Raw genomic sequence first — 21,997 nt, forward strand, 5'->3', positions numbered from 1 at the left:
CATCATTAATACCCTGACAAGAAATAATAAAATAATAAAAAAAATCAGAATGATTTCCTCAAGAAAAGGTTGTACCAGACTAACCAACCATATGTCTCTTATTGATGGAGTTAATAAACTTATGTTGAAATATCATAGCCTGCTGATAAAGTGCTGGGCTTGGAGTCTGGAAAATGTAGGTTCAAATATGTCCTTGACACTTATTAGCTATATTGTCCAGGGCAAGTCATTTAACTTCTATGTACTTTAGCCAACTTCCTAGGCTTGATCTGTCAAGTTATAAATGGTTTATTATCTTCATTGGTGAAGGAGTTAGCACACTGACAGTTTCCTGTTTTAAAGATAGCACAGATTCTTGTCGTCTTTACGTCTTAAACTGGTAGCTCAAGGTAATTCAATAAATAAAGCCCACCTAAATATTAAGTGGATAGTTGACAGAGCTTGTGAGGAGGAAAAAAAGGAGAAATGTGAGCTAGACAATGGTATAATTGGGTGGATTTGGAATTAGTTGGCTTGATCTAAAGAACAGCAACTGATGGTTTAATTTCACTTTGGAAGGAAGTACCCCAGAGAATGGATAAAAGCATAGATTTCAGATTTATCCTCATCAAATTTGCAGGCAACACAAATCTAGGAGAAATAGTTAACATGTTGAATAACAATCATGATTCAAAAAGCTCTTGACAGAGATGAACATATAATTTAATACAATTAAATTTAATAGAGTTAAATGTGAAGTTTTTTATTAGTTGAACCAAATGAGAATGTTTAGTCTGGCAAAGAAAAAACTTAGGAACGCCATAGCTTTCTTCAAATATTTGGAAGAGAGATTAGGTTTTTTGTTGTTGGGTTTTTTTGTTTGTTTTTGGTTTTGGTGTTTTTTGTGGTCCTGAACAGCAGAACTAGGAACAATAGAGGCAGAATATGCAAAGTGGTAGAATTTCATTTTATAGAAGCATAAGGAAAAAGTTCCTTACTGTTTAGAGGAGTCTAAAATAGTATGAGTGGATTGTTACCTTGATAAGTGTGTTCCCATTACTGGAAGTCTTCGAGTCTAGGCTGGGTGACCCCTTGTGGGGGGATGTTCTAAAGAGCTTTCTTGGCAGCCACAGATAGAATAGGTGATCTTCTAACTCAGATTTTAAGATTCTATGTAATAGTCTGCATCAAATCAACCTACACTTTAAAACAAAATTTATGCTGAAATGGATCTCTCATCAGTGTGGAATTTCTCTTTAATGATGCAGACTATAAGCCATCCATGACTTCTCATCTTGAGCAACTCTTGCCCATGTACTCCCATTAATTCGCCACAAGAAGTGCACACCATATGTTGGAGGGAACTTCAGAGAGTGTTATAATATTCTATGACTTGTGATCTTATAACAACACTGGTAAAATATTGATACTGTAAAGATGGGCTTTTGTTTCTCTAGAAAGTTTGAGAGCATTGAAGGAGCATTTTGTTGTCATACCATTTTTTTAAAGTGATTTCCAATCTACTTTCCTCCTGTTCAATCCTGAGCTCATCTTGTTCATTTTATGCTGGCTATCCAAGATACATATGCTATGGATGAGCTCTAGGTTGTCCCTGTAATTGCATCATAATATGGATAATAGACATCCTTATACATAAATAAAATGTTAATGCTTTTTCTTTTTTTTTTCTTTTGGGTGAGGCAGTTGTAGTTAAGTGACTTGCCCAGAGTCACACAGCTAGTAAGTGTCAAATATCTGTGGCTGGATTTGAACTCAGGTCCTCCTGACTCCAAGGCTGGAGCTCTAACCACTGGACCACCTAGCTGCCCCCTTAATGGTTTTTCTTATGGAGATACTTAGGGGATTGTACTGGTCTATTTGGTAATTAGCTTTTGAATTTGGGTAATGAGCTATAGATGAAGACTCAAATTTACAGCAAAAGAAACTTCTTTTACTAAGCTGCCAAAGAGAGAAATGGCATACGAGTAGTTATCTGGTTAAGCTGAATTTTAAAAACCTTAGATATGGTAGACTGATGATCACTGTTCCATGTTAATCTAATAACCAAAGTTAAATTACTGTTGAAGGTTAAGATACAAAGTAGCTCTAAAAGCAAATCATGGGTCTGTCTTTTGGCTATTTACTTTTTCTTCCTTTCGTGATCTCATTTCCTAATTCCGCCATTTTTATTATGGGTTCTGAGGTCAGTTATCACCCCCTGCTTCCACCCCCATTCCCTACCAAGTTCCATCTCCTTTAAGGTTACTTCCTATCCACTATGTATTTATCTGGTGGCACCATGGATAAAGTTCTGGGCCTGGAGGCAAGAAGACTCATCTTCCTGAGTTCAAATTTGGGCTCAGACACTAACTGTTTGACCCTGGGCAAGTCACTTAGCCCTGTTTGCCTCAGTTTCTTCATCTATAAAATGAACTGGAGAAGGAAATGCTCCAGTATCTTTCTTTGCTAAGAAAACTTCAAATGGGGTCACGAGGGTAAAAACAAAGCTAGCAAATTTGAGAAAAATACATAAACAGGCATTGCATAAGAGACCCTGGAATTTAAACTTTGTCTTGGCACATATTTTTCAGTAAATAAGCTTACAAAACCCAAACTAAATTGATTGACATTTAAAAACAGATCCTTAAAATAATCTCAAGGAAGCAGCCTACATTTTTGTTTTTATTTTCAAAAGGCAAAAAGATGAAGGGAGTCAGAATTCCATTTTAGGGTAATCTGAGGACAGTAGTGTCTAGCCTGGCTTTGCCCCCTTATTGACTATGTATGACCTTGGGCAAGTCTCTTTGTTCTCTGTGTGTCTCAGTTCCCTAATCTGTATAAGGAAAAGGTTGGACAGATTATATCCAGTGTTTCTTCCAATTCTTAATCCTATAATTCCATAGATTTACTATTGATATTTTAAAATTACTTATTTTCCCCTACGGGAGCCAAAACCAGTAAGGCTATTAAAACTTTTTTAACCATTTTCTTTTGGATTAGTGAAGGAACACCTCCATCAATGCACTTATACTTGGAATCCTTGCAATTTCTTTAGCAAAAAACAAGGCATTGAAGAGAAAGGTCCCATTGAAGTCATTCCCCTGTGAATGCAAGTGTGTGGAAACCAACTCACTAAGCTGCCAACGATTTCCAGTGGGAAGCTGGGCAAAGACCCTTGAGCTGGGGCACTCCCTGTGTGGCACCGGGAGTGTAAAGAGAATCCAAGCGCTGTCCAAGAGACCCAGTTATGCAAGGGCACCGCAGGCCCCGTCAGAGCCTCTGAGGGTGGGTTGTCCCGATTGGCAGCGGCTGCTGAAGGAGGAGCAGGTGATGGGTTGGCCGCAGAGGCAGCGGCACCCGACGCCCTTTTCGTCCCTAAATTTGCAGCCACAGCTCCCAGTGGCTGGGCAGTCTCTGCTCTACGTCCCGCAGCTCTGAGCCTGGAGCAGGAGCAGCCGCCGCAGGCGCCAGCAGCATGGCTCTGGAGCGGTCCGAGCAGGGACTCAGTGGGAAGCTCCTTAACGACCTACCGGACACCTCTCCGCTGCTGCAGCCCGGTATCAGCGAGCTGCGTCGGCGAGCAGAAGTGGACCGCGGCCAGAACTGGCCCATGCCCCTCACCAACGCTTTCCTGCTGCGGTTTCTGCGCGCCAGGGATTTTGACCTGGACCTGGCCTGGAAGGTAAGACTCGAGACTGCCGGGCGGGGGCTAGAGGAATGGCCCTGTTCCTGGGAACAGAGGCTCCCTCCCAGATGCTCCCTGCCCTGCAGGCGGGGTCTGCATCCTTTGAATGCCTCAGCCTGGGGACAAAGCAGAATCTGGAGTGGAACAAGAGATAAATCTTGGGAGAAGGGAAAATTCTCGGAGGGCATTTGTGGGAAATGGGTGCTTTTCACGTATACAGGAAAAATCTGATCACTTTATCTCTCTTGCTGTCCCAGGTGGGATTTTTGAATGGCTCTTAACCTTTTTTTGTATGTCAAGGACCCTTTGGTATTCTGGTGAAACCAATGAACCAGTTCTCAGAATAATGTTTTTAATTAATTGAAGGAAATGCTAAATTTCAGTTAGAGATTATTTAACATAAAGACTTATTTTTTCCTTGCTCAAATACCCTCCCCCCCAATTCATCAACGAATCACTCCATGAACCCCAGGTTAAGAACCGCTTCTTAAGAGACATGACTCTTACATTTCCAGGTGGTTCCAGAATAATGCTGACGTGGGAATTTAATTTAATTTAGTTTAATCTTTTTTTTTTTCCCCAACAGCAATGATATTGGCTCTTGAAACCCGGTAATTTACCTACGCTCAGGATTCTTACAAAGAGGCATGTCTGTGAGGAAGTTTGGGGGAAAATTTTCCCACGTGCCAGAAGAGCAACTGAATACTTGAATTTTATCTTGGGTGGTTATAGCAAAACATTGAATTCCAAATCAAAAAGTTGGTAGGAGTCAGTGATATTAAAATTAAGGGAGAGCAGAATTCCAAAAATGCTGATTACTTTGTACCATACTCATTTTTTGTGAATGGCTAACAATATGAAAAGTGGAGTCAAGAGCTGGAAGGTTGCAAGCATTATAAATGGGTAGTGTAAGAAGGAATATTGCATCACTGGAAATAATGGACCTGAGTTTTCTTACTGGGGATTCTTAATGGGAATGAGTGATTTCCTATTTTTTCATTAGTATATTCTCAACAAATATTTTCAGAAGTTTATATTTAGTTATGATGAAGGAAAAAATAGTTGTGCAAATGTGTTTGTAAGAGGGTAGAATAATATTTGCATAGAACATAGACATACTTTTATTTCCATGTAGTATCATATATCCTCTGCTAATACTTGTGTTAAATTTTGATTTTTTTTCTTATGGCTTAACAACTTGATTTTTTTTTCTTTTTTGTTTCTTCTTATTTCATTTTCACTCTGCCAGTTAATTTTTGGGCCAGATCCATTAGTGACCATCACAGAAATATGTAGTGCTGAAGGAAGGTTGACTATGGAAGAGAGGAGTCAACTCACATGTAGCAGCAAAATTCCCCAGAGCTGTAGGAACCAGATTAAAATATAATTGGGAAATGTTGAACAAAATAAATAAAAAATGTAGTACAACATAGGTAATGCTAGTTTGTGGTTTTCTAAGCCAACATGTGGCCCCCTGGGATCCATTTTTATTTTGAGTTTCAAACCACTGGTAGGGCGGCTGGATTACAGAATTTTAAAATATGGTTTGTAATGAGTCACATTCCTTCTGTGTCTTCCAAGGCATGGTAGCAAGGGGATGGTAAAAGGAATATAAAGAAAAGTAGAAGGGAGTATTTTCAGATTAACTGAAAGAAATGTCCTATTAGGAAGTGATTAATTTCAAAGCTTCAAAGGGAGAAAGTCTTTGGGATGGCATAAAAAGCACTAGATTGAGAGTTGAAAGACCTGGATTCTGGTTCTGGCTGCACTCTTAGCTTTGTAACCTCAAGCAAGTCCCTTGATCTCTCTAAGCCTAAGTTTTCTTATCTAGAAAATTGAGGACAGTTAAGATGATGTTGAAGATCTCTTCAAGGTCCCAGATCTTATAACTCTAAATTTGTTATGCATAATTGGGCATCCTATCTCCTAGGGCTGATAGTAGCTAAGGAATTATCTAGGTCAGTTCCTTACTGATCAGCCTCCCATTTCCTACACTCTTTGGTTTGTCTCTCACTGGTACCCTAGAGACAAACATAGCTTAAGTTATGGCTCATGCCTAGGACTTCCTTACAAAAGGGAAAGGAAGAAAAGGTAGTCAGTGTAAAATATAAGGCAGGTATGTGGCAGGTAATTTATTTACACACAATGTTAAACATAAATGAGTCATAGCACGCCTTAACAAAATGATTTCAAACTGGTTTAGTAACTGCATAATTAGTTAGATTTCTTCTGGGAGGCTGATTATTGAACCATCAGAATAAACAGAGCAATCTAAAACCTACTTAATAAGTACTTTACATTTCACCTCAGCTTGATACTCTTTCCAAATCATTCCCAGTACACAGTCTGCTTGTAAAATAATTAGGCTTAGACCAATCTTTGTGTCCATGGTGACCCTCTTCAAGAGCACTGCAATAGTTATTATCCTTGTCCTCCTAGGCCAGGGGTTCTTAACCTTTTTGTGTGTGTCTTGGACTCCTTTGACAATCTGGTGAAACTGACAGACCCTTTCTCAGAATAATGTTTTTTTAAGTAAATAAAAATACATAGGACTACAAAGAAAGCCAATTTATTGAAATACAATTATTAATTTTTTAAAAAGTTCATGGGCTATTGATAGTTGTTAGAACTCTCTCTCTTCTCAACATATTTTGTATTTCCTTTTTTTGTGTAATAATATACCCTACCTAATATCAACCCTCAGGGATGAATATAAACTTTTTGAGACCAGGGACTACTTAATCTTTGCATTTGTAGCATCTCTCTCCTAGTGCCTAGCCTAGCATGTAGTGTAGGCATTTAATAAATGATGTTTTAATTGAATTAAGTGGATGCTGGTGCCACTGAAGGAAATAGAGAAGTCAGAAGAAAGAGATTTTTGGGAAATACTAATAAATTTGAAATTTGAAGATGTTGAATTTGTGATACCTGTCAGACATCCAGGTTGAGTTGTCCTGAAAGTAGTTATAAATTGTGAGTCTGCAGATCTAGAAAGGGTCACACATTTACATGTGTATGTGTGTATATGTATGATGTATGGTATATGTATGTATGTGTGTGTATGTATGTATGTATGTATGTATTATATGTGTGTTTGTATGCATATGTAATGGGTGATCCAGAGAACACCCAATTTGCTGATTGAAGCTAGGCCAAAGGACTTAGATTGTCTTAGAAGAGAATTTGAAGAGAAAAGAGGGCACAGGGCTGGTAAACTTGGCAAACGGGTAGTGTACAGTGTAGTGAAAAGAACAAGGGCTAACATAGGAGACAGAGAAAAGGGTAATTTAAGAAGGAAAGAGAACCAGCATAATATAGTGGCTCTAAAGCCATGGGAGAAAAAGAGTATGCATGAGGAAATAGTTGTCAAGGGAATGGAATAAGCATTTATATAGCACCTACTTTGGCAAGATCCTTAGCACTTTTTTCAAATGTCTCTTATTATCCTCACATCAACCTTGTAAGGTAGGTATTGTTATCATCCCCACTGTGCAGTTTAGGAAATTGAGGCAGACAGAGGTTGTGACTTTCCCAGGGTCATACACAGCTAATAAATGTCTGAGTAGAGATCTGAACTCAGATCTTTTTTGACTCCAGAGCCGGCACTCTTTCTACTACTGCACCACCAGCCCCTGCCAATTTTGTCAACAATATTAAGTGTTGTAGAGAGGCCAGAGAGAATGAGGGAGAGGGGAGTGGTGATAAGTGTGTTGTATTTGGTGAGTAGCTGCTCACTAATGACTTTTGAGAAGGCAAATTTAGTAAAATAGTAGGGGCTAAAGCCAGGTTGAGTAAGGGTAAGTAGAATATAGATCGTGGGGAAATTGAAGGACGTAATATAGGCAACTTTATGAAGAAATTTGTTCGTGAAGAGGAAGAGAGAATAGTAGTTAGATGAGATAGAAGAGACAATAAAAGGCTTAAAAATACTTAGGATTGGGGATAAGAGAGAGAAAGGAGCCAATGGAGAGAAATTGATTAAAGATGTGTGAAAGAGAGAGGATTGCTTTTGGAACCACATCAAAGAAGATGGGATCAAAATATGGACAGATCATCTGATCTTAGACTTTGAACAGGGAGGGGCCTCAAAGGTCTTAAACAAATGCCTTATTTTAGAAATGAGGAAAACTGGAGCATAGAGAAGATAAATAACTTATTCAAGGTCACATAGGTAGTAAGTGGCAATAGTACTGAGATTTAAATTTGTGAGACCCTGCCATGCCCTTTCAGCATACATTTAAAGATGTATTACCATTGTATTGATCAACATTTCCAGGTGTTCATAAAGAAAAATGATAGGAAAGGAAATGGTAAGTGAAGGAGGACTTTCCTTGCATGCCTCTTTAGCAACAAATAAAGATTGTGTAAAGGTTTCATGCACTTTCAGGATGGGGAATAGATTTAAAGGATATCTAATTAAAGCCTTCCCTTTTAGCCGTCTTCATTTTACAAAGGAAGAAAAGCAAGGTTCAGAGTGGTTAAATGAGTTGCCCAAGGTTATATTTGGTAGCAAATATGGACTTGGGAGTTTTAATCCAGGTCTTCTGACTCCAAATAACTAGCATTTATTGCACTGTTTAGAAGCAGCATTGTGGTACAGTGGATAGAGTCCTGGGCCTGGAGTCGGGAAGACTCATCTTTGTGAGTTCAAATCTTGCCTCAGATACTTGCTGGCTGTGTGACCCTGGGCAAATCGCTTAACCCTGTTTGCCTCAGTTTCCTCATCTTTAAAATGAGCTAGAGAGAGAAATGGCAAACCATTCCAATATTCTTGCCAAGAAAACCCCAAATGGAGTCACAAAAGTCTGATGCAACTAAAATGACAACAACAAAGAAACTCTCATTTTTCTGCATGATTTATTTAATTAATTCAAAAATATGGCTAAAAAAAATGTGACATGAGAATATATTTGCTATTGTACTATGTCTTCCAGGAAACAGTTGGTTAATTTTGAGCAAGTACTGTGTTGCAAATCAACTGGAAACGAATCAAGGCCTTTGAATGGTTCTCTTTGCTTTTTCTGTGAAGGAGAGGAAAAGGGAAAGGGTGAAAGTTTGACAACAGTTTTCTTTTTCTTTTCTTTCCTTGTTTCCCTATACCTCTTACTAAGTAATTAGAACATGTTGATTGCTTGAATATTTTTTTTAAGTATTGCAATTGAATTAAAATATCAAGGAATCACAACCCTCTTAATCATGAATACTATTGGATTGATAAAGTGTTACTATAATTAAGTGTTTTCACTACAGTTTGAAACAAATTTTATAGTCCTCAGGATACATGGGAAGCATCTGCTGACCATTATTTACATAGCCCCTCCCAAGCTTGATAATTAAGTAATTTCCCTGCCCTGCTTTTTTCTAGCATTTTCACCTATAGTGTCTTCAATATTTTCCCACAGAACTAAATTTCCAATCCTGTTTTCCATACAACCTTTCCAAATAGTTCATATTTTGCTTACCTAAACTGCCCTCTTTCGTATATTCCTCCTTAACTAGAAATCTTCCCTTTAAATAAATTAGACTTTCTGTTATATTTGAGTGATTTCACAGAGCAGTATGGTAATATCTTCATGTACAAAGGATAAATAACTAGAACAAAATGACATTTTCAGTGATTGTTTACTTATTTTTCATCATAGCAAAGGGGCTTCACAATAAAGGATATTTATGCAATGCCAATATTTTTCTCCCTTTGTGCCTGTTCACTGAATTATTTGAAAGTTGCTCAGTAGTTGTTAATAATTTATTTGCTTGAACTAAAACTTTATATCTAGCAATTATTGGAGAAGAAAACATATTCCAGACTAGGCTTTTCCATTTGTAGAAGCAAAGTATCAGCAATGGCTTGTTCTGTGTACTCAGTAGTTTGAAAAAAAGCAGCATGGGCTGGTGGAGATACCCCATGACTTTGTTTCTAATTCTGTACTATATCTTACACTGTTGGTCACTATTTTAGCTAGTCTCCACTTTTCACTTTGAAAAATAAGGTTACCTTGTAGCAAAGCTGACTGAAATTTCCCATAGAAACAAATGTTATAATTGGAGATCACATCCTTGATAAAGGATTCTATTTCAAGTAAATCATAGAGCCATTTGAGAAGATTAAGGCCATTTGACATGAGCTCCTTTACCTTCCCTCCTCTATTCTTTTTTTTTTTTAAATAATTTAATTATTTTTAGTTTTCAACATTCACTTCCATAAGATTTTGGGTTTTAAACTTTCTCCCCCCCCAACAGTGAACAATCTGATATAGGCTCTGCATATACATTCATATTAAGCCTATTTTCCCATTAGTCATGATGCAAAAAACAATTAGAACTAATGGGAGGAACCATGAGAATGAAGCAATAAAACAAAACAACAAGGAAAAGGAGAGCAAATAGTATGCTTCCATCTGCATTCAGACTCCATATTTCTTTATCTGGGTGTGGATAGTAATTTCCGTCATGAAATTTTTGGAGTTGTCTTAAATTCTTGCATTGCTGTGAAGAGCCAAATTAATCAAAGTCAGTCATCCCATAATGTGGCTGTTACTGTGTATAATGTTCTCCTGGTTCTGTTCATTTCGCTCTGTATCAGTTCATGTAAGTCTTCCCAAGTTTTTTTTGAAACCTGCCTGCTCATCATTTCTTATAGCACAATAGTATTCCATTACATTCATATGCCACAGTTCCCTCCTCTGTTCTTTTCAACTTGATGCCTCCCTTTCTTGAAACCATAAGGAAAACAGATGATGTCGATCCAGCTTGGCTATACCTTGTTGTTGTTTATCCTTCATTTTTGAAGAGGACCAATGATGTCTTGATTTGGGTGGAGTTGTGAGGCAGAGTTGCACAAAGTCATCAGCCTTACTCTCTCTTCCAGAGTCATCAAAGTCCAGTGGCGATACAAAATCAAGACAGCTGGCTATGGCCCAGGATGCAGTGGATGATGTTGGCATCTTCAATGCCTGACTAAGCTCTAAGCACTCCATAGTACCTGCTTCAACTGCCTTCATGGCCCTTGGAACAAATTATTCTCATCTGCCCATTCTGCTGAGAGAAGTCTTCACATGCTTGGGGTAGACATCCCTCTAGCTCACTAATGAGTTTGAGGCCCATCTGTTTGCCCAGAAAGTTTATCAGGGTGTGGCCACTGAGCATGCAACAGTTTCTTAGAGCCGCAGATGAGAGTTGAGTGCCAAGTAGACACCGAAGATGGATAAACAGCCCTGAAAAAGACTTGACAAACCCTGGAACCAGAGATGCCAGTCCTCCCTGAACACCCCATACATCCTTATATCTCCAAACAAGGGTTGATAACCTATTTTATTTCTGTACTGTAAGAAGGACACCTAGGTGGCACAGTAGATAGTGCTTGGGGGCTGGAATCAAGAAGACTCATCTTCTTGTGTGGCCCTGGGCAAATTACTTAACCCCTGTTTTCTCGTCTATAAAATGAGCAAGAGAAGAAAATGGCAAACCACTCCAGTGTCTTTGCCAAGAAAGTCCCAAATAGGGTCACAAAGAGTTGGACACAGCACCATAAGAAACATATGTGTTTATGTATTTAAATATATGTATGTACGTATGTGTGTGTGTGTGTGTGTGTATATATATATCATATTTGTGCTAAGGGAAGATTTCTGTATACACGTATGATATGGTGGTCTAGCAGAAGCTGACAGACATATAATGCCGTGAAAGATTTCTAGATTCCCCTTCATTGCTCAGAGTTTCACAACATCGTTATAGTATGTATTAGCTTATTTAACTTGCATGATTTGGGAATGAGGTTAATTCTCATTAAATGTAATACTATGATTGAAAAACTCTTTCTTAGCCCGAGGGTAGCATCTGTTTTATTTTTGTCTTTTTTTTTTTTATTTTTAGCAATTGGGGTTAAGTGACTTGCCCAGGGTCACACAGCTAGTAAATGTCAAGTGTGTGGTCTGAGGCCAAATTTGAACTCAGTTCCTCCTGACTTCAGGGCAGGTGCTCTATCCGCTGTGCCACCTAGCTGCCCCTATTTTTGTATTCTTTATCTCAAATATTGTGCCTGGCACATAGTAGATAGTTAATAAATTCTTGTTAATTGATTAGTATTCATTTCATTTTCCTCTGATAATAGCTGGAGTTATTTTGATGCATCATGCTATAGGATCATAAATTTAGAACTAGAAGTGATTTTACAGGTCATTGAATTTATCTAATCTGTTATATCCTCCTGCCCCAAAGCAGGCCTTGTAGCCATTTCTCCAGGCCTTCTTACCACCTGTCTTGCTGCTTCCACCCTGAGCTAATACCAGGAACCAAATTTCTAGAAATCTATAGCCTCACTCCCTGGAAGTTAATCTGCTTGTTTCTGGCTCTTCCACTAGGGGCTGAGTCATCTTGATTGAATGAATGCAAATTTATCTAGCTGGCCTCAAGCTAAATCTTATTTCACATCCTGCCCAACTATCCACAAAGACCATCTTCCCTAAAACCATGTACATACTCTTATCCTTTATACTTCAAATCATTCCTATCATTGCTTCTGGAAAAATTGTGCTAGTTGACTTCGCTTTGGCTCTATTTCCCATCCATTTGACTGCCTAGATTTAAACTTTTTTTTTTCCTTAGCCATCATTCTCAGTCAAATATTAAGTAAGCACTTAATCTGTGCTAGGCATTGTGAAAAGCATTAAGGATACAAAAAGGGGGGGGGGACACAGTCTCTTTTTTCAAAAAGCTATGTCTAATGGGAGAGACAGCATGCTGACAACTATGTATGAACAAGCTATATACAGGATAAACTGGAAATAATAAAAAGAAGGAAGACATAGAATTGAGGGGGGATTGGGAAAGGCTCCCTGTAAAAGGTGGGATTGTAGATGGGGCTGGAAGGAAATGAGGGAAATTGAGAGGTGGATATGAGGAGGGAGTTAGGAAGGGGCCAGTTTATGAATGCCTTTGAGTGATAAGTAGAGGATTTTATATTTGATCCTAGAGGTCATAAGGAGCCACTGGAGTCTATTACATAGGAAGGTAACACAGTCAGACCTGTACTTCAGCTGAGTGGAGGTCAGGGATGCATTTGACCCTGGGGAAGTTAATCCACATATCTTTGGCACTTCCACTTTGGGGCTGAGTCTGGGTGCACCAAGCAGCGGGCTGTTGAAGTAGGCCAGATGTAACAGAATGAGAGCCTGAATAAACGTAGTAGCAATGTCAAAGGAGAGAAGGGGGCATATAGAAGAGATGTTAAGAAGATGAAATTGACAGGCTTTGGCAACAGGTTAGATATGGGGGTGAGAGAGTGAGTAGTAAAATTTGACACCTAGGTTGTGAGCCTTGGTGCACGAGAGAGTGGTGGTACTGTCAACAGTTATAGGAAGAGAGTTTTTGCTTTTGTTTGTTTTTTTAAAGGTAGAACTCAAAGATGGGAGAGGGGAATGGGAGCAAATGCTGAGATTTGGGGAAGAGTAATGACAGTGGAGGTCAAGCAGACTTGCTCACAGATGTGCCTTTTGTCTGGGGAGGGCTATAATAGCCTAGCAATGCTACCTCCATTTTGAGAAACCCAACAGACTGTTTCAGTACTAAACATAAAGGAAGGGAAGAGAAGAGACATAGGTTGGTATGTGCCTGCAATCTCAGATGAGAAAGATGATCATTGAAGGTGAGAAGGAGGTAAGGCTGCTGACAAAATCACTTCCAGCTGCCTCACAGGGACACAGGTAGTGTTTGGGAGACACTAAATCGGCCTGTGGTCATGGCATTCGTCAGCCCACTGTAAGTAGTGGCTTCCTTCATGAATGAAGTCCCTTCTGTTCAGCTCCTGGCTAAAAAGGATCCAAGAAGTGTAGTTCTGGATTGTTGCCCTTCCTTCCTGCTTGGATGATTAGAGGAGGACTAGATGAGGGTCGTGGGCTGAGATTTTAGTGGATGCTTTTATTTGACCATAATTAAGTCTCTTTTGCTACTTTGAGTAAATAGTTTATAAAAGTAATGACCTTGGTGAGATGATTCAATCAGAAACAGGAAGAATTGCAAAATAGATTTAGAACTGGAAGAATCCTTAAAGGTAATATAGTTCTATTCCATTATTTGACAGATGGAGAAACTGAAGCTTTGAGAAGTGAAATAACTTATCCAAAGTCTCACAGGCTGTGAGTGGTAGAGCCAGGATTTAGTTCTGTGAGTCTAGGTACAGTACTCATTACACTGATGAAAGAACAGTTAATAGCAAGTGGGGATGGGTGGATGGAATAAGCTTTTATTAAATACCTACAGTGGCTAGAGCTCTGGGTCTGGAAGCTGGAAGACCTGAGTTGAAATCCAGCCTCAGACACTTAACCAGCTGTGTGACCCTGGGCAAGTCGCTTAACACTGCTTGCCTCAGTTTCCTCATCTCTAAAATGGTCTGGAGAAGAAAGTGCAAACCACTCTAGTATCTTTGCCAAGAAAACCCCAAATGGTGTCATGAAGAGTCAGACATGACTGAAAAATGACTTAACAATAACAAGCCAGTTTAGTAATGTTGCCAAATAGTGTAGTCTGATAGTACTTTTTCTTTCTTTCTATTTTTTGATGAGGCATTTGGGGTTAAGTGACTTGCCCAGAGTCACACAGCTAGTGAGTGTTATGTGTGTCAGATCCTCCTGAATTTAGAGCCGGTGCTTAATCCACTGTGCCACCCAACTGCCCCAATGATGATGAAGCTATAATGACTTTGTGATCACTTTGTGATCACTGCTTCTTTTTCTAGATGTCCACGAAACATATGTTTAATCATATTTTCTAGAATTTTGCCAGGAATCAGTCAGGTGCACTGATCTGTATAGTTTTTTAGCTCTGTTCTCTCCTTTTTTGAAAATAAACCCTATTCTATTTTACATGTTTATCAGTGTCATGGATAAATGTATAGATATCATGCTTATCAAATTTATAGATTACACAAAGCTATAACAGATAACTAACACACTGAACATTCAGAAATATATTGACAAGCCAGAACATCAAAACTGAATCTAATTAGATAAAATTTATTGAGGTAAAAATTAAGATGGAGTAGGCATGTTGAGACAGAATTTCATCTGTAAAGTATCTGAGAATTTCAGTAGACTTTAAGATCAATATGAGTCAGCAGTATGGCATGGTACCCAAGAAAGAAATCTTAGATCATGTTAAGAGAAGCATAGCATCTGGAAATAAAGAAATATTATTATCACTATTCTCAGTCCTGGTCTTGAAAACTGTACTTGGGGTATCTAGGTGCCAATTTTTTGTTTTTTATTTCTTCTGGTTTTTTTTCAAAAAGAATTATTATTGATGCTTTTTATGTTTATATATATTTATATATGTGTACATATGTATGTTTAGTCATTTCTGTATATTTCCTATTCTGTTCCTCCCACCCTTAAACCCTCTTTGCCATCAAGCCCTCTCATAACAAAGAAAAATAGTTAAGCCAAGACAACTGATTACAGTGACCATATTTGCCAATGTATGCAACATTTTGTTCCCTTAACCCTTTGCATTTCTACAAAGAAGAGAAACTGACTTCAGTTTTTTACATCTTTGCTAATTATTTCTGGGGATGAGGTGAAACTTTAATGTTATTTTAATTTGCATTTTTCTTATTAATTATTTAGAATTTAATTCCATATAATATTTTTGAGTGGAAAGAAGAACAAAACAAAATAAAAGTGATTTGGAATAATTGGACCAGACCTCCTCACTCTGCCTGTAATTATTTATAGGACCTTGGGCAAATCATTTTAAAAACCTCTTTGCGCTATAGGTGATTGTCTTTAGCTTTTCTCTAGAGCCTCAACTCATTTCAAGCTTTGCATCAGTAGAGTATAATGCTACATATGTATTATCTTGTTTGCTCTCCTTGGCTCCATCTTCTACATGTCTTTCAAATATTTGAGCTGACTGATTGATTTTCCTATCCACTAATCCAAATAGTCTTTTAAAGGCAATTTTCCTTTTCTTCCTCATATAAATTGTTTCTCTTTATGTTTTCAGAATTTCATTGTTGGGAAGAGTTGTTTTTGTTGTTCGTTTGTTTTAGTTGTGTCTGACTCTTTGTGACTCTATTTTGGGTTTTCTTGGCAAAGATACTGAATTGATTTGCCATTTTTTTCTCCAGCTCATTTTACAAATGAAGAAACTGAGACAAACGGGGTTAATTGACTTGCCCGGGTCACACAACTAGTAAGTGTCTGAGACCAGATTTGAACTCAGAAAGATGAGGCTTCCTGACTCCAAGCCTGGCACTATAGATTTGACGTCAGAGAACCTGGCTTCAAATTCTTGCTCTAACATTCAGCTACCTATGTAATCTTGGGCTAGCCACTCAGTCTCATACAGCCTTAGTTTCTTCATCTGTAAAATGAGAGGATTGGATTAGATAACCTCAAGGATCCCTTCCAACTCTCAGTCTGTCATACTATAGGAGTTTCTTATTTCATCCTTGACTTCTGACTTTGTCTCAGATCTCCAACAGCCTTTCAGACATCTCAAACCAAATGTCCAGAAGACATCTTAAATTAAAAGTATCCATGATAGAACTTGTTGTCTTTCCCCCTAAATCCTCCTTCCTTCCAAACTTCCCTGTTGGTTTTGAGGGCGCTACCATCCTGCCAGTCCCCTAGGTTCACAATTTAGATATCATCTTTGACTCTTCACTACCTCTCACCAACACTGCCTCCCCCAATATCTAATCTGTTGCCAAGGGATGTTGATTTTACCTTTGCAACATCTCTCAAATATGCTACCTTCTCTCCTCTGTCACTGTCACCATCCTGGTTCAGGACCTCATCACCTTGCACACAGACCATTAAAAAAGCCCACTGATGGGTCTGCCTGCCTCAAGTTTCTCCCCTTTCCAATCCATCCTCCATTTAGCCACCGAAGTGATTTTCCTAAAGCACAGGTCTGATCATGTTACCACCCTCCTCCGTCCCCTAATAAACTATGTGCATCTCTGTTTCCTCCAGGATCAAATATAGAATCCTCTTTTTTGGCATCCAGAGGCCTTCACAACCTAGCTCCTCCTACCTTTCCAGTCTTCTTATACCTACTTCCCAACACATACTCTTCCATTCAGTGACACTGGCCTCCAGGCTGTTCCACAAACAAGACACCCTGCTCTGGGCATTTTTTCTGGCTCTCCCCCATGGCTGGCATGTTCTCCCTCCTTATCTCTGCCTTTTGGCTTCCTTGACTTCTTCCAAGTTCTGACTAAAATCTCACCTTCTACAGGAAACTTTTCCCAACCTTTCTTAATTCTGGTGTTTTTCTTCTGTTAATTATTTCTTATATCTTATTTATACATATTTGTTTGTTGTCTTCCTCAAGGACAGGAGCTACCTTTTTTTCTTTTCTTTGTATTTCTAATGCTTCGCATAGTGTCTGGTGCATAGTAAGCACTTAATAAATGCTTATTGATTGATTTTTTTTACAGAATTTGTTTTCAAGTAGCTTATGTTTTATTTTTGAAATACAATTTTATTTTTCCTCAATTACATGTAAAAACAACGTTTAACATTCATTTTTTAAAAAAGTTTTTGAGTTCCAAATTCTGTCCCTCCCTCCCTTCCTTCCCCAGTCCTTGAGATGGTAAGCAATCTGATATAGGTTATACGTATGCAATCATATAAAACATTTCCATATTAGTCATTTTGTGCAAGATAATTCAAGAAAGGGAGGAAGGAAGGAAAGAAACAAACAGAGAAGGATGGTATGCATCAGTCACATTCAGGCAATATCAGTTCTTTCCTGGAGACAGCATTTTTCTTCATGAGTCTTTTGGGATTGTCTTAGATCATTGTATTGCTGAGACTAGCTAAGTCATTCAATTGCTGTACAGTGTTCTGATTCTGTTCACTTCACTTTGTATGACTGATGGGCTTTTAAAAAAATTTTATCAATGTTGGTTTCTTTTTCAAAGTTCATTGTTACTGCCTTCCCCCAACTCTGTAACAAATAAATACAGCTGAGCAAAATAAATCAGCTCATTGGCCATGTCTGAAAATGTATTCTTTATTCCATGCCTGTTGTCTACACTAACCCTTTTCTTAACTGACTTTCCCTTTAGAATTTTAGTCAGTAGGATCCTGTCTATACTTCTGAGCACTCTGAAATCTGCTTTTCAAAAACCTAGATTGTATGTCAGACTATTCTCAGCTTTCCTCTATCACAAAGTCTAAAATAGAATGGTCACTTCCCTCCAAGATTCCCATTATTTTTGCTAGTTTCTCCTTGTTGGTAAGAATCAAGTTGAGAATAGAGTTTTCTATTGTGAGTTCCTACTGTTAGAAATAGGCTTGACACCAAAAATATAGTATCAAGAAAATTTATTATAAAGAAAGTCCAGAGGATTTAGACGTTTCTGGCCAGAAGCGGGCTCCACCCCTCTTTAGGAGGGGTGGGCTCTGAGTGCAAGGGAAAGTGTGCTTTTATGCAGTTGAATTCGGTGCGAAACCTCCCAGACCGGGATTGGTCCAACCCTTCCCAGGTTACACCTTTCCTTACATGTTTCCCCTTGATATGCTCAAGTATGTTCTCCCTCCCTTGGTCATATGTCCCATGACTCATTAATGAGGCTCTAATTTTATGCGGGGTCTGTCAGATAATAGTAATGAAGTTCATTAAGCAGGAGCACTAACGTTTTTCAGGTGTCCTCATGTTGACCGTAACTGCTCTGAGCTGGCTCGACCCCTGTCTTGATTTTGGGGTCTTCTTGGAACAATCCACTTACTTCCTATTGGTCAAGCCCAGCCCACCTACAGTGTACCACCTCCTGGGACCTTTGTTCTTTAAATCTCTGTATTATTCTACCTATGGAAACTTAAGCCCTTCTAACTCTAACACTACCCATTTTAAAAGATACATTCAGCTCCTTTTACCCCCTTTGATAATATTTTGCCAATTTTACTTCTTTCTTTAATAAGTCTATTCATTTTTATTTTGCCTTGAGAGTATTCTAGTTTTATTTCAGGTACTTTTGTTGATAGTGTTTGAGAGCTCTGAAAGATATTCAGGTTAAATAAAACATAGTCCCTGCCCTACTAGAACTCCACTGGGGTGTCGTTGGGAGTGTAGTGGGATGGTATGTTCTACACAAATAACTATGATACTAATGGTACTTGTTAAGGACGTAAGTGATATGGAAGGAAAAGAGAGGGAAAGAATCATTAGACTCAGGATCAAAGAAGTTTTTAATAGAAAAGATGACAATTGAACTGATTCTTAATGGATGGGTAAGATATCAGTCAGTCAACAAGCATTTATTAAATACTTACTGTTACGAGATGACATAAGGACATGATAGAAAAGTCCAGAGGATTGCAGCCTGGTAGGAAATGAAGAGATGACAGGCCTGAGCACCCTCCTTCAGTGGGAGGTTCTTGAAAGAGTCTTCTCCTTTCCAATCAGAGAGGGACAACAGGGGCAGAGCATACTAACAAGGTCTGAGTTCCAGGGCTGATATGATGTTCCAGAGTGTGATGAACCATGGGTTTCATCTAATTTTAACATGGGTTCATGTCAAAGAAAAACTACTAATAATGTTCATTCTGTTTTAGGCACACATCTGCCAGAAACAAAGCAGAATCTAGAGGAGTACCGCCTGGTAGAAAATAAATTTTCAAAGGCAAAGATTTGCAGTTTTGCAATTTGCATTCCAATTTTATGGATCGTTGTGAACATAGGAAGTATGTGTATGCAGTAGTGCATTTTAGCTATAGTGTGCAGTTTGTGCAAGGGAATAAAGTGAGATAAAGCTGGAAAGATAATGTAGTGTCAGATTTAGGGAAAACCTTGAATGCTAAATTGAGGAGTATGACTTCTAATTCAAGAAAGAAATATCTCAAGTAATGGAATCAAATCTTCCCACGAGGAATATTTATTTGGCAACTATGGAGTAGTACTGAGGTCAGAAAATAATTTATGGGGCTATTGCAACAGCATAAACCTGTGGTAATGAGGTTACTAGAGTAGAAACAATAGGAATAGAAAAGAGGAGGTAGAGGTAAAAGATGCCATATAGGTGAAATGGAACAAATCCATAACTTATTAACTGTTAGAAGAGGAAAGCAGAGGGGAGAGTCAAAGATAGCCCCAAGGTTATGAACCTGGAACAAAATGAAAGGTACTACAGACAGAAATAGGGAAATCAGAAAGGCGTAGCAGGCTTTGAGGGAAATATAAAAATTATCCTCATAATTTAACTGCTCTTTCTCTGTTGTATCCTCTGCCCCTACTAGCCCCTAAACAAGTGTTTCTTTCTTTATTTAACTTTCTTACTGTTTGTTTCTTAATTCATTAGTTTATTTGTTTATTTCTGTTGTCTCTCATGTTACAAGTTAGCTTGTTCAGTTGTCTTTGTTCTCCAAAGGTAACAGAAATATGTGAGTTGGATGGGAGGGGAGATGCTCAGATAAATAGCTATCCTTATTAGGTTAGCACAAAAGTTAGAAATCATATGAATAGACAGTGACTACAACAATGTAAATGGAAAGAACAACTACCACAAAACAATAAAAATTAAATGCCTTAAAATGACAAAGAATGAGCTAGGCCCCAAAGAAGAAATGAGAAGACATTTTTCCCCACCCCTTTGCAGAAGTGGGAAATCCGTAGATGGGGAACATTGCATATCATCAGATTTATTTTTTTATGTTTTTCTGACTTTTTTTCTTTTCTTTTTTCTTTAAAAAAATCTTTATTATATGGGACACAAAGACAAAAATGAAATCTTTCTTGCCCTTGAGGAGCTACTTTCTGTGAAGGAAAGAAAATGTATACATATAACAATATACAAGCTATGTACATATAAAATTAATACAAAGTCATTTGTGGGGTATTAGCAGCTAGAAAGATCAAGAAAAACCTCATGGTGGAGGTGATATTTGAACTGAGCTTTGAAGAATACTGGGGTTTCTGAGAGTCAGAGGTGAGGAGTTTGTACATTCCAAATATGGACTACAGCCTGTGCAAAGAAGATATCACCCGTGAACCTTGGGTTACATCTAATATTAACACAGGTTCATGTCGAAGAAAAACTATTAATAATGTACTTTGTGCTTTAGGTACAAATCTACCAGAAACCATCTTATTTAATTTAATATTTTTCCATATCTAAGAATTTTCTTAGAGAGGAATAACCAATTGTGTTCCTTCTCCCTTCTCCTCCCCGCCTGCCCCTGCCCCCACCGTGCTGTTTTATATGTCCTTCTAAACCCCAAGACAAAATGGAAGTAATGTCTCTAAGAATCTTGAACAAGGAAAAGGTACAATTTGGGGTTATGATTTCAGAACTGTAGTCACCACTCATTTCCTTCCCAAACTGTTCCTCTCTGGGATTTCAAGGGTTTCCTCCCAGCAATTGATATTGATCATTATCAACACGGTAAACTTTTCTGAATGCAAAAGGGTGAGTCATAGCATCTTGGCTTCTGAGAGGGGGAAAGAGTAGACATCCTTTAGACAGGACAATAGTCTAGTCACTTCAGTAGGTGGAGGCTGTGATCTTAACCAAACTGGAGTTAAGTTTGGTTATCACCCTTAATCTATTAAAATCAAAATTAGGTAATCTTCTTTAGGGTGGAATGGTGAGGGAGGGAGGAAAAAAAAGTACACAGCAGAAAACAAAAGAAAATTTAGAAGCACAGAAAAGCAGGTAGTTTTGAAAATGATTCATAGTACTTATATAGTTGGGTTTTTTTTAAAAAGCAAACAGAAATGGTTTTATATTGAATCCTCTTTATGTTGTGCTGTGTACATGGAAATGTTCTTTTTTATCTTTTTGTATTTAAGTTCACAATTAATTAAAAAAAGAACAAAACACTAAAAAATAAAATTTAAAGTTCATAGATTTGTCTCTTCACATAAGGTACTCTCAAACTGTGGATTGACTGAGTTATTTGTTTTCTGTTTTTGTTTTCATGCTTTCTGCTGCTTCTTTCAAAGCCTGCATTTAGAGAAAAGTTACTTGGATTAATAAGTGCAATAACGTCATTTGTAGCCCTGTTTAAAATTATAGTTGCATTTTTAAAGCCTTAAAGTCTTAGCTTTTGTTCTACCTACTTTCCTAAAGGGCAAAGTCTGGGAAGGGCTTTAGGATGGAAAAAATATTACATCTTAATATTTTCAACTGGACTAAAAAGAAGGTTTTTAATATGCTTCCACAGGGTAAACACCTTGTAGGAAGTGAGCTATGTTAGCCATTACTTTGCTGTATTGAATCAAATCTTTTTTCATAGTAAACAAACAGTAAACATAATTGAGATCTTATATTCTCTACATCTTTCAGTCCATTGAATAATGCTAAAGATACGACTTTACGTGGAATAT

General features: G+C 38.1%; 1 protein-coding gene across 3 annotated transcripts in view; it reads left to right on the plus strand.

Moving 5' to 3' along the window:
* Positions 1–2,670: 2,670 nt before the first annotated feature.
* Positions 2,671–21,997, plus strand: part of TTPA (alpha tocopherol transfer protein) — a 63,883-nt gene continuing 44,556 nt past the window's right edge. Inside the window, exon 1 of one of the 3 annotated variants that reach the window (XM_021002189.2) lies at positions 2,671–3,661. In XM_021002189.2, coding sequence (XP_020857848.1) covers positions 3,455–3,661 — 207 coding nt within the window. In that variant the 5' untranslated portion in view covers positions 2,671–3,454. The remainder of the gene's footprint in view (positions 3,662–21,997) is intronic. The other 2 variants (XM_021002190.2, XM_021002188.2) reach the window with 2 other exon arrangements.

Source organism: Phascolarctos cinereus, unplaced genomic scaffold (genome assembly GCF_003287225.1).
Source record: "Phascolarctos cinereus isolate Bilbo 61053 unplaced genomic scaffold, phaCin_HiC Scaffold_4;HRSCAF=312, whole genome shotgun sequence".
Lineage (NCBI taxonomy): Eukaryota > Metazoa > Chordata > Mammalia > Diprotodontia > Phascolarctidae > Phascolarctos > Phascolarctos cinereus.